Raw genomic sequence first — 14,590 nt, 5'->3', positions numbered from 1 at the left:
GTGTGTGTGTGTGTGTGTGTTGGGCAATGTGACGTTATGGAGCTGATTAATCAAACTAAGGCGTAATTCTCTAAATTAAACGATAGAGGGCAGCAGGAGATTGTCCCACCTAGACTAACGTATTGAACGACGTTTTACATGGTTAGAATAAAAGGGCGAATGACCTCACACGCCACAATCATATAAGGAGAATAAGGAGGAAACTGAATCACGCTCATTTTTGTTTTCTTTTTTCACCTTAACAGTTAAAAAACATGGCATTTAACATTTTCTGAAGCAACCTGGTGCAGGCCGTGTTAAATAAAACAAAACAAAACATATATGCAGCAAATGCTGGAAAGCCGCTTGTGGCGCACAATGCACCAAAAACCCTTAACGAAATCCCAGGTTATCCCACCGACACCCCCCCCCCACCACCCACCCACGTCTTGAAACGGAATGCCCCACCCTCTTCCTCCACCCCTCTCCTCCTCCTCCAGTTCCCACGTCCGTGTCTCCAGCGCCGCCAGCCGGCCGTCGAGGTCGTCTCTCTCGGCCAAGATGGAGGAAGCTTCTCGCTCATTGAAGGGGGCGCGGATCGCACGCGTGCTACGACAGTAGAGCGGATCCGTTTCAATGAAAGGCTTTGCGTTTTTACTCCCCCCCTCCCCCCCGACACCGATAAATTAAAAAAAAAAACAACAACAACAACAACAGCAGGCCTGGGGTTTGTATTTCGGAGTGTGCTTTTCGCCGTCCCGTTGAGTTGGCTGCAGCGATGAGCGCAGGAGAGGGACTGGATGAGGCTGGGAAGGACGCGGCGGACATAGCGGCGTTTTTCAAATCCGGTAAGTCCGAAAAAAAGGAGGCGAGCAAAGCGGGTCGGTGTGCCCGCCGGACCGTCCGTCCACACCGTGGCCGGGGAAAGATGGTCAAAACCCGATCTGCACCGGTGATGACTTGTGTGAGCCGATGCATAGGAACGTAGGATGCGGTGGGGAGAGAGACGTAGTTTGCATTTGCAACCCCCCCCTCTCCTTTCTTTTTATTTTCTTTATTTTAACTCTACTGTCATTCCGCAGGTTTTTTATGTCAGCGGTCATGATAACATGTCTACGATGGGTCGCTGGTGATAAGCACAGTGACCCATCTGGACTGCATGGGGGGGAAGATGCGGATTTCAAAGGCGTCTTGTCTCCTCGGATGTTTCGGTGTTTACAGGCCCCCCCCCTCCCCCATCACGACCCCTCCGGATCAGAGCCCCTAAATCGGTTTGCTCCTCACAAGCGTAACGATTTAAGAATCGTTGCAAGGCAAACTCGGGATGCATGCTTTTTTTTTTATCTGGGTCATGTGAAACGCTAGGCCCATCGATTCCGTGCGCTTTTTGGTTGCATTTTGTGCACCGGGCCTTTCTGCGATTAGGATGGCAGCGCCACTATAGAGGAGGTCTGTCAGCATCCACATGAAACGTGAGGTCCTGCAGGCCTGCCCGTGATGCCTTCATGCACTGATGTGTGTCTGCATCTTGTGATATAGGTCTTAGGTATACTTTATTCTCTCTCTCTCTCTCTTTCTCTCTCTCTCTCTCTCTCTCTCTCTCTCTCTCTCTCTCTCTCTCTCTCTCTCTCTCTCTCTCTCTCTCTCTCTCTCTCTCTCTGTCTCATGTCGACATAGTTTGGAGTGTTTTATGCTAAGCTTTCCTATTGCCAGCAGTCGAGAGACGTTTGTTATAGACTATGTATAGGCTATGCAAGTGTATTTCCCCCTAAAAATTGTTATTTCCTTTAAGATAAAGAAACACTTGCAAAGGAATTGTATAAGCGTGAGACAGCAACAGAAGACAAGTATTATAGCTGGGTTTTTTTTAAGGATTTTGTAGCGGAGGACAACTTGAGAAAATATTCCTTTGGCCCTTCCGCACTCATGGAAATGATCCCATTGAAAAAAAGAAGAAGCCCAAAACCGACTTTGGGTCTAGAACCCACACTTTAAGAGTCACTCTTTGGCGTAATCAGATACCTTCAGGAAAGCGTCAAAATTATTTCCAGGCTCATTAGACCTTATCGGACGTGTTTTGTTTTCTCACTTCAACAAACCTGTCCCCCAAACCAACTTAATCTAAAGCGTTATAAGTGCATAGAATACTATAGTGGCTCAGGAAGGCACATTTTCGGGGTGATGTCAAGTGTGAGGAGAGATCTCAGGACTATTAAAGTGCAACCGCCACAGAAGATCCCCAGAAGAAGAAGCAGCAGCAGCTGTCTCTCCCTGGCTCTCAGCTGTTTCTCTCCTTGACACCTGGTGCCAGGGGGTCTGCTGACCACCATCCTCTTAGGTCATACACATGCAGGGTCACGCACATGCACACGCGTGCGTGCACAAACAAACACACACACACACACACACACACACACACACACACACACACACACACACACACACACACAACACCTTGCTGGCATTTATGCATACCTGCATATATGCATGTGCAAATATGTACTGCAGCTCACTCACACAAGATGCATGTGCATGTAAGAAAGCATGCACAGCAACAGACATGTACTGAATACTTTCTAAAATAGTGTAAACCACATATTTTCTCAGAGGAACTGCCTCTGCCTCTTAGACGGTTAGGAATGTTGTCAGAATGGATTGTATTCAAATGCTACACTCCCTCCTACGGTTGGTTGGACGCCGGCCAATGTATTTTCCTATAGCTGTGTTATATCAGGCTGGAAAGTTGGCTCACAGTGAAGTTGGACAACTTGGATGTTTATATAGCAGCAAACGCACTTCGTACAATATTCATAATGGAGACAGAAATAGGTCTGGCCTCAGGAAACTTTTATTGGAGACTGTTTTGAAAGAAAAAATTGGGGAAAAAAATGATGCTGAATAGCTGATGGGTTATTTCTAATGACTGGTGCTGCTTACTGAGAAACGTAGAATGGCTTGATTAAAAAGTTCACTGTTAACTTGTATTACTAATGCATTAACCATGCGCGCTCCATTACTGGCTCATAAAAGTGGGACAGACGGTATTGGAGAAGCAATTAGAACTGTTCCTCAGGTGTATTTGAATTCATTCATTCAAAGCATGCTGTAGTAGCACTGACAGCAATTATTAACCCATTAATTTATTCATCTCACTTGGACGAATGTTCTCATGCATTTTCACTTATTTAAATGCATCGATCCACTCATGCTGCTCATACGCATGCTACATTCTCCTTTATCTTTCTGTTTCGGCAGTCTATCAAAACTTCAAAATGAAAACATAATTTCATTGAGTTTTATCATCTCTCTTTGAATTAGTGTCAAATGCACCGGCCACTGGGGTCCACTTATTCATCATTTCAATATTACTCATCCATTCTATCCATTCACTTTATGCACCAATCTATAGTTATTCAAATGCCCGTTTACTTTTATCATCTACTGAGTAAAGGCAAATGCAGTTTAGTACGGTGACTGCCACCTTCATGTATTTATTCATCATAGTACTCTGTCCTAACGGATTGATGTTTCAGTTCATGTTATCCGTGTCTCACTCATTCATCCCATTGATCTAGTTATCCATTCAGTTGATTCAGCATGCGTGAAGTTCTGCTGCATGGGAACAGCAGAAAATGCCGTCTCACTCTCTTTAGCCTCTTCAGCAGGCTGCAGCCTAATTGCAGTTGGCTTGCTGAGTGTTGAAATCTTGGCACACAGCTGCCCGTCCTCATCCATCCCAAATGCTCTCTGTTGTGGGATTTTGCAGGTTTGTGTGTGTGTGTGTGTGTGTGTGTGTTGTGTGTGTGTGTGTGTTTTGGTGCTTCATTCAGGTGGACTTTGGTGCCCTAGCTAGTCAGCAAAGTCCAGGTCCAGAGACTGATTTCTTTGGTTGAAAAAAAAAATAGGCTGTCTGCTAAAGTGGCTGACTTTTGGTTGGTTGTCTGAGTAATTGACTGACTGAGCAGCTGGATGGATGGTGGACTGACTGACTTTACGAAGTGGCTGATTGGGAGGCTGGCCAACTGGCATTGTAGATGCAAAGCACCTCCGTGAACCTGACTTCTAACTCACTCAATCACAGACTGACAAGTCTCATGGTTTGCCCTGCCATTTGTGTAGATTTTTGGTGGGGGCTCCAAATTTTTTATAAATTGGTGTGTATCCGCCACTATTCTCTCTTAGCTTCTTGGTGTCGCCCATGTGGTTTCATTCAAGGTAGGATTTCCTAGAAGCACCATCGACAAGCAAGTAAGACATGCTCTACAACCTTTCACTTGCTCCAACAAAACAGTCTTTTCATAAAGTTTTTTAAGTGTTTCTGATATGTCTGCTTGCTTTTCTGAGTTGTTGGTTAGCCGAAAGCATGATGCAAAAGCATGTGTTTTCTAATTTCAGTGTCTAGCCTCCAACCAGGATATGATGTAAATAATATGTAATGTTAGCTATACTCGGCTGATATGTGTGCAGTCAATAGTAGGCCTCCTTCCAATTACAGATGTTTTGCAATGGTCTTGTATAGTTTTGTTAACAACAAAGTCACATTCAGTTATGCCACCACATGTCAAGTCAATTTTATTTGTGTAGCCCATTATCACAAATTACAGACTTGCCTCAGTGGGCTTTACAGTAACACAACATCCTGTCCTTAGACCCTCGCATCGGATAAGGAACAAATCCTTAAAAAAAAAAACCTTTAACAGGGAGAAAAATAGGGAGAAACCTCAGGGAGCGCAACAGAGGAGGGCTCTCTCCCCCGAGACGGACAATGTGCAATGGATGTTGTGTGTACTGAATACAACATTGAAAGAAGATAACAGAATTACAAGATATATGAAGAATATGATAAGGAGAATGCCCAGCAGTGTCCAGATGCCACCAGAACAGCCCAGGACCTAAGCCATGTGACCACCATCACCTTGTAGACCTGACAGGAGGACAGACTACACATGCACACAGGGGAGACTCAAATCACACCATTCACATGACAAGAAAAGACATCACATAACAGAGCGAGAGAAGGATATAAACAGGATAACAAAATCATATGGATTTATAAGATATATAAAAAGAAAATGTGATGAGAGGGATGCCAAGCAGTGTCCTGGTGGCAACCACCATCACCCTGAAGATCTGGGAGGGGGACAGACTACACGTGCACATATGGGATACTCACATCACACCATTTACATACACAGGAGAAGAGAAAGGAGAAGACATCATTCAGAGAGAGAGAAAAGACAAGAGAAGAGAACAGTTTGCAATAGTCAATAATCTATATAATCTTGTCGGCAGAACAGTGCTTGGTAAATTCATTGAGACAGAAACTGACCCGCCAAGCAGTACAGGTTGTGAAGTACTCAAGATGAGTTTTAAGTTCGGATTTAAAGGACTCAACAGACTCAACAACCTGCCTGCTGTTTGACAGCAGGAGGCAGGTTATTCCACAAGAACGGGAACCGATAGGAAAAGGCCCTGCCACCAGCTGACTTCTTTTTAACTTTGGGTACACACAAGAGCCCTGTATTTCGAGAGTGGAGAGCACAAGATGGAATGTACAGTTTAAGGAGATTAGACAGGTAAGATGTGGCAAGCCCATTTAGGATTTTATAAGTCAGCAGAAGCACCTTGAAGTCTGATCTAACATGGACAGGGAGCCAATGAAGGGAGACAAGAATTGGTGTAATATGGTCAAATTTTCTAGTTTTAGTTAGGATTCTACCTGCAGCATTTTGAACCATCTGAAGACTTAGTAATAGCATGTGGCAGACCTGAAACCAGAATATTACAGTAATCATGTCTGGCTGAAACAAATGGATGTATTAGAGTCTCTGTGTCAGCCATGGACAGGAAAGACCGAATTTTAGCTATGCTATGGAAGTGAAAAAAGGCAGTCTTGGTGATTTCTTTAACATGCGTATCAAAGAAAAGGCTGGGATCAAACTTAACACCGAGATTTTTGGCTGCCACACTTTGTGAAATCACAGAGTTGTCGATTGTTATTGTTACTTGATCAAGTTGGTGTCTGTGTTTCGCAGGGCCAATGACCAGCATCTCAGTTTTATGTGAATTTAGAAGTGGGAAATTTACTGACATCCAATTTTTCACAGCAGCCAAGCAGGCTGCTAGATTAGTCATTTGAGTACGATCATCAGCCCTTATAGGCACATATAGCACTTTCCCAGTGCTGCCTCCAGTGGGAAAGGAATTGTTAGCATAGTCAATCCAGGGAAGATGATTACTCCAGGGGGAGGGGTGTCTGGGCAGTGACACAATGGAGCACAGCTCCCAAGTCCTGGTTAGCCTGTGCCGTCTGTCCATTAGTCTGAGGATGCTAACCTGATGAGACTCACAGTTTCTCCGAGAGCCCAACATAATGCCTTCTATGCCTAGAATGTGTGGTCCGTGGTCAGAGACGATGTCAGATGGGATCCCATTGAGATGGACAACATTGTGGCTGTTGTGGTTTCAGAGGCTTTGGAAAGTTTAGGTAGGGGCACACAATGTATGGTCTTTGAAAATTCGTCTTCAATGGTGAGTATGATGGTGTTACCTTGAGATGGTGGAAGGCCGGTTGCAAAATTGATGCAAGTGTTGCTCAATGGTCGACTTGGGACTGGAAGGGGATAGGGAAGGACGTTGGATGGCTGGTGAGATGAATTAGTGCGAGCACATATAATGCAAGTGAGCATGAAGCCACGGGTGTCAGCATCCATGGAAGGCCGCCAGAAATGCCATTTAAGAAGGGACAAGGTTCGGCAGATACCAGGATGACAGGCAAACCAGGAGGTGTAAACCCATCGAAGGAAATTTGAGTGGACAGAATCAGGTACAAAAGAGTAATCAGAGTCATTCCTTGGGTCTGGTTGAGTATTTTGGGCCTCCTTGATGAGGGACTCAATTTCCCAGGTCACTGCAGCCACCACACATGATGAGAGAATGATGGTATCTGGTTTAGATCGATTGCTGTAGGGGACTATAATATACCCTAAAAACCCAACATAGTTGCCATGAAATTCACATTTCTAAGGTTTGATGAACAGTTTGTTCTCCGGGGAGAACTTGTCCCACATGCTGGATGTGTTCATCCCTGTTCTGGGAGAAGATAAGAATATTATCAAGATAACAAGCCAGTTAAGAAAACCATGAAGGTTGTCACTGACAAGAGCCGGGAAGATGGCGGAAGTTTTGGTTAATCCAAAGGGCATCACTAAATACTCAAAGTGGCCAAGAGGGGTATTGAAGGCAGTGTTCCATTCACCTCCTTCCTTGATTCGGACCAGATTGTAGACATTTCTGAGGTCGAGTTTAGAGAAGATGGTGGTTCCTTGGAGTGACTCAGAAGCAGAATTAACAGAGGAACAGGACATTTGTTTTTAATGGTTATGTTATTTAAATCATAGTAGTAAATGTAGGGGCACAATGACTGGCCTTTCTTGGGGACAAAGAAAAATTCTGTGCCAACAGGGGAGGAAGATGGCCTTATGATACATGCGGCTAGGGACTCGTGAGTATAAGTCTCCATGGCCTCTCTCAAGGCGAGAGAGGCCCTGAGAGAGAGGCCATGAACAGGCGGTGATAGGCTTAATCATCATTGTGTGAACTTGTTTGGCAAGGGCTTGAATGTCAAGGACATTCATCTATATGTAAAAGTCCCACATTCTAGCTTTACAGTGCCTGAGTCATCCCTAGCCGCTAACTCATCTTTGACTGAATCACATAGGCAAAGGAGCTCCTGGGAGCAGATCAACGGTGCAATCATAAGGGCGATGAGTGGGCAAAGAGAGCTCGCTGCTTACTATAAACTTCTCCCAGGTCATGGTAAACAGACGGAATAGATGACAGGTCTGGAGGTTAAGTGTTTGATAAGGGAACAGCAGCCTCTGCTGGGGCAAGGGCACATTTCAGGCAAGATGAATGACAAAAAGAGCTCCTCCAATTTGAACTTTATTGGTTTTAACTAGGGTTGACCGCGGACCAACGCAGCATGAGGGGAGGAGATGATGTTAAACTGGATGGACTCGCAATGATTGCCAAAGAGCATGAGGTGCAGGGGCTCAGTAACATGAGTTACTTGAGCAAGAATTTTTCCATTGATGGCATGGGTGTCAATTTTGGCATCAAGGAAGTTTTGGCCAGCTCCAGAGTTCACGACTGTAAATTCCACATAAGCATGACATTCAGCTGCATTCTGGACTGGGGAAATGGAAGGGAGGTGGTTTGGCTTACCAGAATCCCCACTCTTACAGGTGAGCCTCCTCTTTTGGTCAAAGGGGAGCAGGAGGCAAGGAAATGACCAGCTTGGCCGCAGTAAATGCACAAACCTGTTTTCATCCCCCGGAGGCGTTCAGCCAATGAGAGGCAGGCTCTACCAAGTTGCATGGGTTCCTCAGCTGGGGAGAGGGAAACAGGAGAACCAGAAGTGCATGGAGGCTTGGGGAAGGACCAGGGCTAGTTCTCACGAGAGGCGGAGGGGATGAGCAAGAGAAGGGCAAGGATGGAGGAGGGCTAGCTTTCTCTCTATGGTGCTCATTAAAACGAGTATCCAACATAATGGCTAGCGAGATTAAACCTGCAGTGCAGAAGTTTTGTCTTCCCCCTCTGGCAGTGAGAGTAATTACCTCTCTTCTTTCAGCGCTCTCCAATGAGAAACAGCTACACCAATGGGTATTCGTGTTTGTCCTTGCCGTGGATCACCTCTTTTTTTTAACTTTAATCCATATCCATCCTCTGAATGCCAAGTTTATTTTTTCTCTGGAGCATTAGACACTTTTTTTTGGACACTTCTTAGGTTTTTCTGCCATGGCTTCCAAGTCCAAAAGCTTTCTGCCAGAAAGTCTTGAAGGCAAGCCAGTCAGAGGCATGTGAATGCTTTTGTCACATGGAAGTTCAGACCTAGTGCAGCAATTTTACAGCAATCATTGCTGACTGATGTAAAATGCATCACTACGCGTCACTTCCGGTGCACCAGCATGGGAATGTCACCCCAGACACTAGATTTAAAACGCCGGTATACTGCGAAATACAGAGAGATTTACCCGGCGGTTATAGGCTTAATCATCATTGTGTGAACTTATTTGCAAGGGCTTGAATGTCAAGGACACTTATTTATATGTAAAAGTCCCGCATTCTAGCTTTACAGTGCTTACAGTCCCTAGCTGCGAACTCTGACGGAATCACATAGCCCTTTGAAAAACACCCCTTGAAATGAAACATCGTTCTAACCCGAATCAGCAGCTGTGATCTTAAACTCAGCTGAATATTCAGCTATGCTGTAGGAATCCTGATGCAAAAACAGGAAGCATTGTGTAGTGTTCCTACTGTTAACAGAGTGGTCAAAAACTTCTCATTTCAGAGACAAAGCAAAGGTAAGAGGAGCTAAAAGTTTACTGGCTATCCCACACAGCTGATGCCCAGGCTAAAGAATAAGTAACCCCATGATAGGCGGCACGGTGGCACAGTGCTTAGCACAGTCACCTCACAGCAAGAAGGTCCTGAGTTCGAGCCCCGGGGTAGTCCAACCTTGGAAGCCGTCCCAGGTCGTCCTCGTGTGGAGTTTGCATGTTCTCCCCGTGTCCGTGTGGGTTTCCTCCGGGTGCTCCGGTTTCCTTCCAGAGACATGTAGGTCAGGTGAATCGGCCATACTAAATTGTCCCTAGGTGTGTGTGTGTGTGTGTGTGTGTGCGCGTGCCCGGGCCATGTGATGGTTTGGCGGCCTGTCCAGGGTGTCTCCCTGCCTGCTGCCCTATAACTGCTGGGATAGGCTCCAGTATCCCTGCGACCCTGAGTAAGGATAAGTAGTTTGGATAATGAATGAACCCTATGATACAAGATATTTTTACCTTATTAGTTATTTAGGTTGAGGGTTGTTGCTCGAATACTAGGGAACACTTGATCACAAAAGACCTGTACATCCCCAAATATCCAGTGTAGCGCTCCAGCACTGGGATGTGAGGTTCTCTGGGCTGGAGAGCTAGCTGGGCTACAGGTTGTTCTGGAGCAGGGGGACTAGCCGAGGCTTCAAGGGCTGGAGAGGAAAGATGTGTGGAAACCTGGTTGACTTGATGTCTAATCTGGGCCACATTGGTCAAGAGTGACTTGAGGGCTTCCATGAAATTAATAAGGGCCTGGTCATGTTGTCCCATGAGGGGACCCTGAAAGGTGAGAGCTCAGTCGAGGTGGTCTGAGTCCACTAGGTCCATGATGGTCAGATCGTTCTGTTATGATCAGTAGAGAACAACCCAAACACAGACACAGATAATGGAATTGAATAATGTAAAAGGAATTAGAATGGCCAGCAAGGCAGGAAGTAGAGGCGATGGTGGATGGCAGAGCTGGACTGGGCTGAATGGTAGAAGGCAAAGCTGAGCTGAGTAGGACAGATGGACGAGGAAGTGAAGGTGGCTGGCAGAGGATAAGTGAGCAGGCAAGGTAGGCAGGCAGGCAGTGGAACCTGAGAGTAGTGATCCTGGACCTGGAAGCACAAGGGGACATGGTAAATACAGTTAATGCAAACAACACGAGGAATAACTCTGAATCTACTATTGCAGAGCAGCTGCGAACGAGACTCCCTCAGTACAACAATCTGGCAATGAGTGGATAGAAAAACGGAGTAGATATACTGTTGAGTTGATGAGTTTATGGAAATCAGTTGTGCAGACTGGGCGGGTAAGGTGAATGAGCCACAAATCAAGCGGGAGCCAGAGAGTGCCAGGGAAAGAAACCATGCCCATACCACACACACACACACACACACACACACACACACACACACACACACACACACACACACACACACACACACACACACACACACACACACACACACACACACAGGGAAACGACTGGAGACACAGCCAAAGAGACCTGACATGAACATTTGTAAGAATCTGTACTGATAAATAGTACTGGTAATGGTATTGGTATTGATAAAATCCGAACAATGCCAGCCCTCCTGACTACTGTCTAACTTAACATCTTCCTGCCTGTCTGTACGACTGACTTACAGAATGTGTAGAAAGCCTACTGTCTAATCAATTGCATTTTTTATTTAAATAACAGATGAAACTAAGACCCACTGACTGAATGATTAGAAGGAGCCATACTTCACAGCAATATGTACCTCATATTTCTTCCTTAAACCCCTATCGGCACACAATAACGTCTGAGTGGACAGTATCTTCACCTGTTCTTCGACAATACTTCCTTTTTTTCTCTCCTTATTTCAGTGTCACTGAAGTGACCAGATGGAGCGCCATCTCTAAGTCTTACACTCTCGCTATGGCTCACAGATCATCCGCTGTATCACTCTCCTAGGTTGTTCATGCTGAGTAAAGCCCCAGTCCACTTTTACCAAGGCTCTGTAATGCATTTGAAAAAAAACAACTCATATTTAGCCATATTTCCTTTAGGTTTTTGCGTAGAGAGGATTGTCTGTCAGATTGTCCTTTAATCCGAAACACGTCTCCAGTTCTTTGTTTAGTAAAATGGTGTCAGATGAGGCCTCCTTTTCCTCAAATACAGATTACCGATCTGGGTTTTTGTCAGGTCTACTTCAAAGTGAGGTGCCACAGCCCAGTAACATGCTGCTGACTGCCGAGAGCCCACGCAAAGCCTTACCACCATGTCCCATGTGAACTCTATGCTGGGTAGTTCTTAATCAAGGCAAGGTGCTGTATAGGAGGCAAGATGTTGATGTCAGTTGTGTGTGTGTGTGTGTGTGTGTGTGTGTGTGTGTGTGTGTGTGTGTGTGTGTGTGTGTGTGTGTGTGTGTGTGTGTGTGTGTGTGTGTGTAGAATAGGATGAGTGTGGCAAAGTGGCTTTTGCTGAGAGCGGATGGAACACCAGCGGACAATATTCTTCCAGATATCAAGCAGTCGGTACAAACTGTGATGCAACAGTTAGGCAAATTTTATACGTGTCAAAATGTTTGGGTGAAGAATGTTTTCTAATTGCATCAGGTTTGCTACACTGTTTCAGTTTGTGTTTGCATGCGTATGTTTACTATGAATATATCTGTTGTTGTGTTTTAAAATGTCCTTAAAATGGAAATGAGCGACGGGTACAAATTTCTCTTATGTAGGTAAAACTCATTTCCTGGGCTGAAGAGAGGGTTTTTATTTTTTATTTTTTAAACTGGGGACCATTTAGCCTGAGAGTTCAATACATTTATAGCGTGGCGGTCTATTCCATTGCCTACCAACACGGGTATTGCTGATTCGAATCCCTGTGTTACCTCCGGCTTGGTCGGGTGTCCCTACAGACACAATTAGCCGTGTCTGCGGGCGGGAAGCCAGATGTGGGTATGTGTCCTGGTTGCTGCACTAGTGCCTTCTCTGGTCGGTCGGGGTGCCTGTTCGGGAGGGGAGGCGGAATAGACTGATCCTCTCATGCGCTACATCCCCCTGGTGAAAATCCTCACTGTCAGGTAAAAAAAAAGTGGCTGGCGACTCCACATGTATTGGAGGAGGCATGTGGTAGTCTGTAGCCCTCCCCGGATCAGCAGAGGTGGTGGAGTAGCGACCGGGACGGCTTGGAGGAGTGAGGTAATTGGCCAAGTACAATTGGGGAGGAAAAAAGGAGGGAGAAAAAAAGTTTGAAAGCTCTTTTTGAACTTGGGTACGCACCACAAAACAGGTCATTGTGCAGATGACTATTTCCCCCCAAATGAGTGGAGAGGGACCGCTTTGGTAGTGAGTGAGTTCACCTTACTGCCATGTGTGATTGTACTGCAAGTCCAGAAACCACACATCTCATCTCTGCATGTGTTCTCCAAATGCAGTGAGCAGAGAACCTCTTATGACTGTAAGTCTGCAAGCGATGCACACCTGTTTGCTGTGTTCCGTATTTTGGTATTGGCACCAAAACGTGAGCAGAACCAAAGAGTGCAAAGTGCTCATGGTTTTCCTCGTTTCTAATGTAAAGTTTATCTGCAGTACTGGGGAAGAGACAATGACTGATGCTGATGATTCACATATCACACAAATGCACTCCGGTTTGGTGCATTCCCTTCGCTAAGCATAGACGTGAGTCTAGGTTACATGTAGAACTGTAACCTTTTTGATCTTGTGCACAAGTTCTGGTACGGCATGTGATAAAAAAAAAAAAAAGCTGCCGTTTTTGAGTTTACTGAGGTACTGTTTTATCATGCCTCATCCCGCCTGCCTTATGTTAGAAGGGCGTCATTAAAATCTTGTCTGAGAACTGTCGGTGCTGAGATATACAAAATAATGCGGGGACTCAGTTTTATCTCTTTCTCTGACCCACCTTGGGTCTTGACCTAGAATTAAGGCGGCTTTGAAATGTGACCCAGAATCCGATGGTCTAGCCTTAATGTACTGTTGACTGGTGCTACTGTCTGTCTCTATTCATAACTCCCCGTGTCACAGCTACTAGCTCACCATGACCTAAATCATCAGGTCACCGCTGCGGCCTGGAATAAAGGGCTATTTGGCAAATGAAGACATTTAATGCTTTTAATCCACTCCCTTTCTGAGCGAAATGCGTTACATTTTTACATTAACCACGCTCAAGTCATAATGAAGCATTATCGACCAAGTAGTTTCATCAAACTAAAAATAGTACTTGCAAGGCAGCGTATTTTTACAATTGTGACTCACAGAAAGCCTTCTGATGGACATCTAATCAGGTTACGAGGCTCGCACAGTCGCATTATTGTATGGAAGTATATTTTGAAAATCAGCTGACATAAAGCAACTGGACGTAGGGCAACAGAGGATTAAATAGTTGTTGAGGCGATGTGCGTAACAGCCGCGCCCCATTCATTCATGAGTGCATCGGTCATAAGATACTGGTCCTCAGTCATGCCACCCACGGCTTAACAGGGCATTGGGTTCCTACAAAGATCGCCTGTTTACTATGAGAAAGTGGCTTCTATTCCCGTCCTGTCTCCAGTGCCGCAGACAGGCACCCTTTGCTACTATACATTCATGATTTGCTTTGGCGGCCTGTAATGTTAGATTATGTTTTTTCTACCAAAAAAAAAATTTGATGTGCATAAATATACTGATTCATTGTGCTTTTCTTTTTTTAGGTGTGTAGTCAGAGTCATATCCTTGAAAAACTGGAAGGCTTTTAATGACCCGTCATGCATTAATATCTTGGCGAGTTAGATTTTACTCTCTTGGCTAGCATGAATATGTATGCTATACTTAGAGCGGATGTAAAATAGATTTCAGAACAAAACAGAAATCCGAGACTTTTGGTAGACAGTGAAAGGGGAACCGGAAATGTTTATCACCTATGGCAAAGCTTGCCATATGAAATAGCCTATCAGTACATAGAAATGAGATATCGTCCTCCGCTATGGATGGTCTGTATGGTAACACCACTCTGCACAAAGTGAACCCAGTGGCCTAAGCCAGTACAGGCGGTACTGAGAGCCAGATCACTGAGAGGAAACACTGTGTTATCCTTAAACACGGTCATAGTTACTCAAGCATTATGACCAAACATTATCTTGCCTGGACAAGCAGAAACACAAGTCTTATGTAATAATGTAGAGGAAGTGGAAACCGAAATTAGGGCTCTGCTGTATGTGTGTTTCTTATTGCCTGCTAGGGACAGCAGTCAGGTGTGGACAAAGGAATAGGGA

General features: G+C 45.1%; 1 protein-coding gene across 1 annotated transcript in view; it reads left to right on the top strand.

Annotated features, from left to right (window-relative positions):
* The first annotated feature begins 578 nt into the window (after window positions 1-578).
* triob (trio Rho guanine nucleotide exchange factor b) overlaps window positions 579-14,590 on the top strand; it is a 225,301-nt gene continuing 211,289 nt past the window's right edge. The window contains exon 1 of the mRNA XM_056286980.1: window positions 579-827. Coding sequence (XP_056142955.1) covers window positions 758-827 — 70 coding nt within the window. The 5' untranslated portion in view covers window positions 579-757. The remainder of the gene's footprint in view (window positions 828-14,590) is intronic.

Source organism: Lampris incognitus, chromosome 9, assembly GCF_029633865.1.
Source record: "Lampris incognitus isolate fLamInc1 chromosome 9, fLamInc1.hap2, whole genome shotgun sequence".
NCBI lineage: Eukaryota > Metazoa > Chordata > Actinopteri > Lampriformes > Lampridae > Lampris > Lampris incognitus.
Note: the sequence above shows the minus strand (reverse complement) of the source record. Positions and strands in the feature narration are given on the sequence as shown.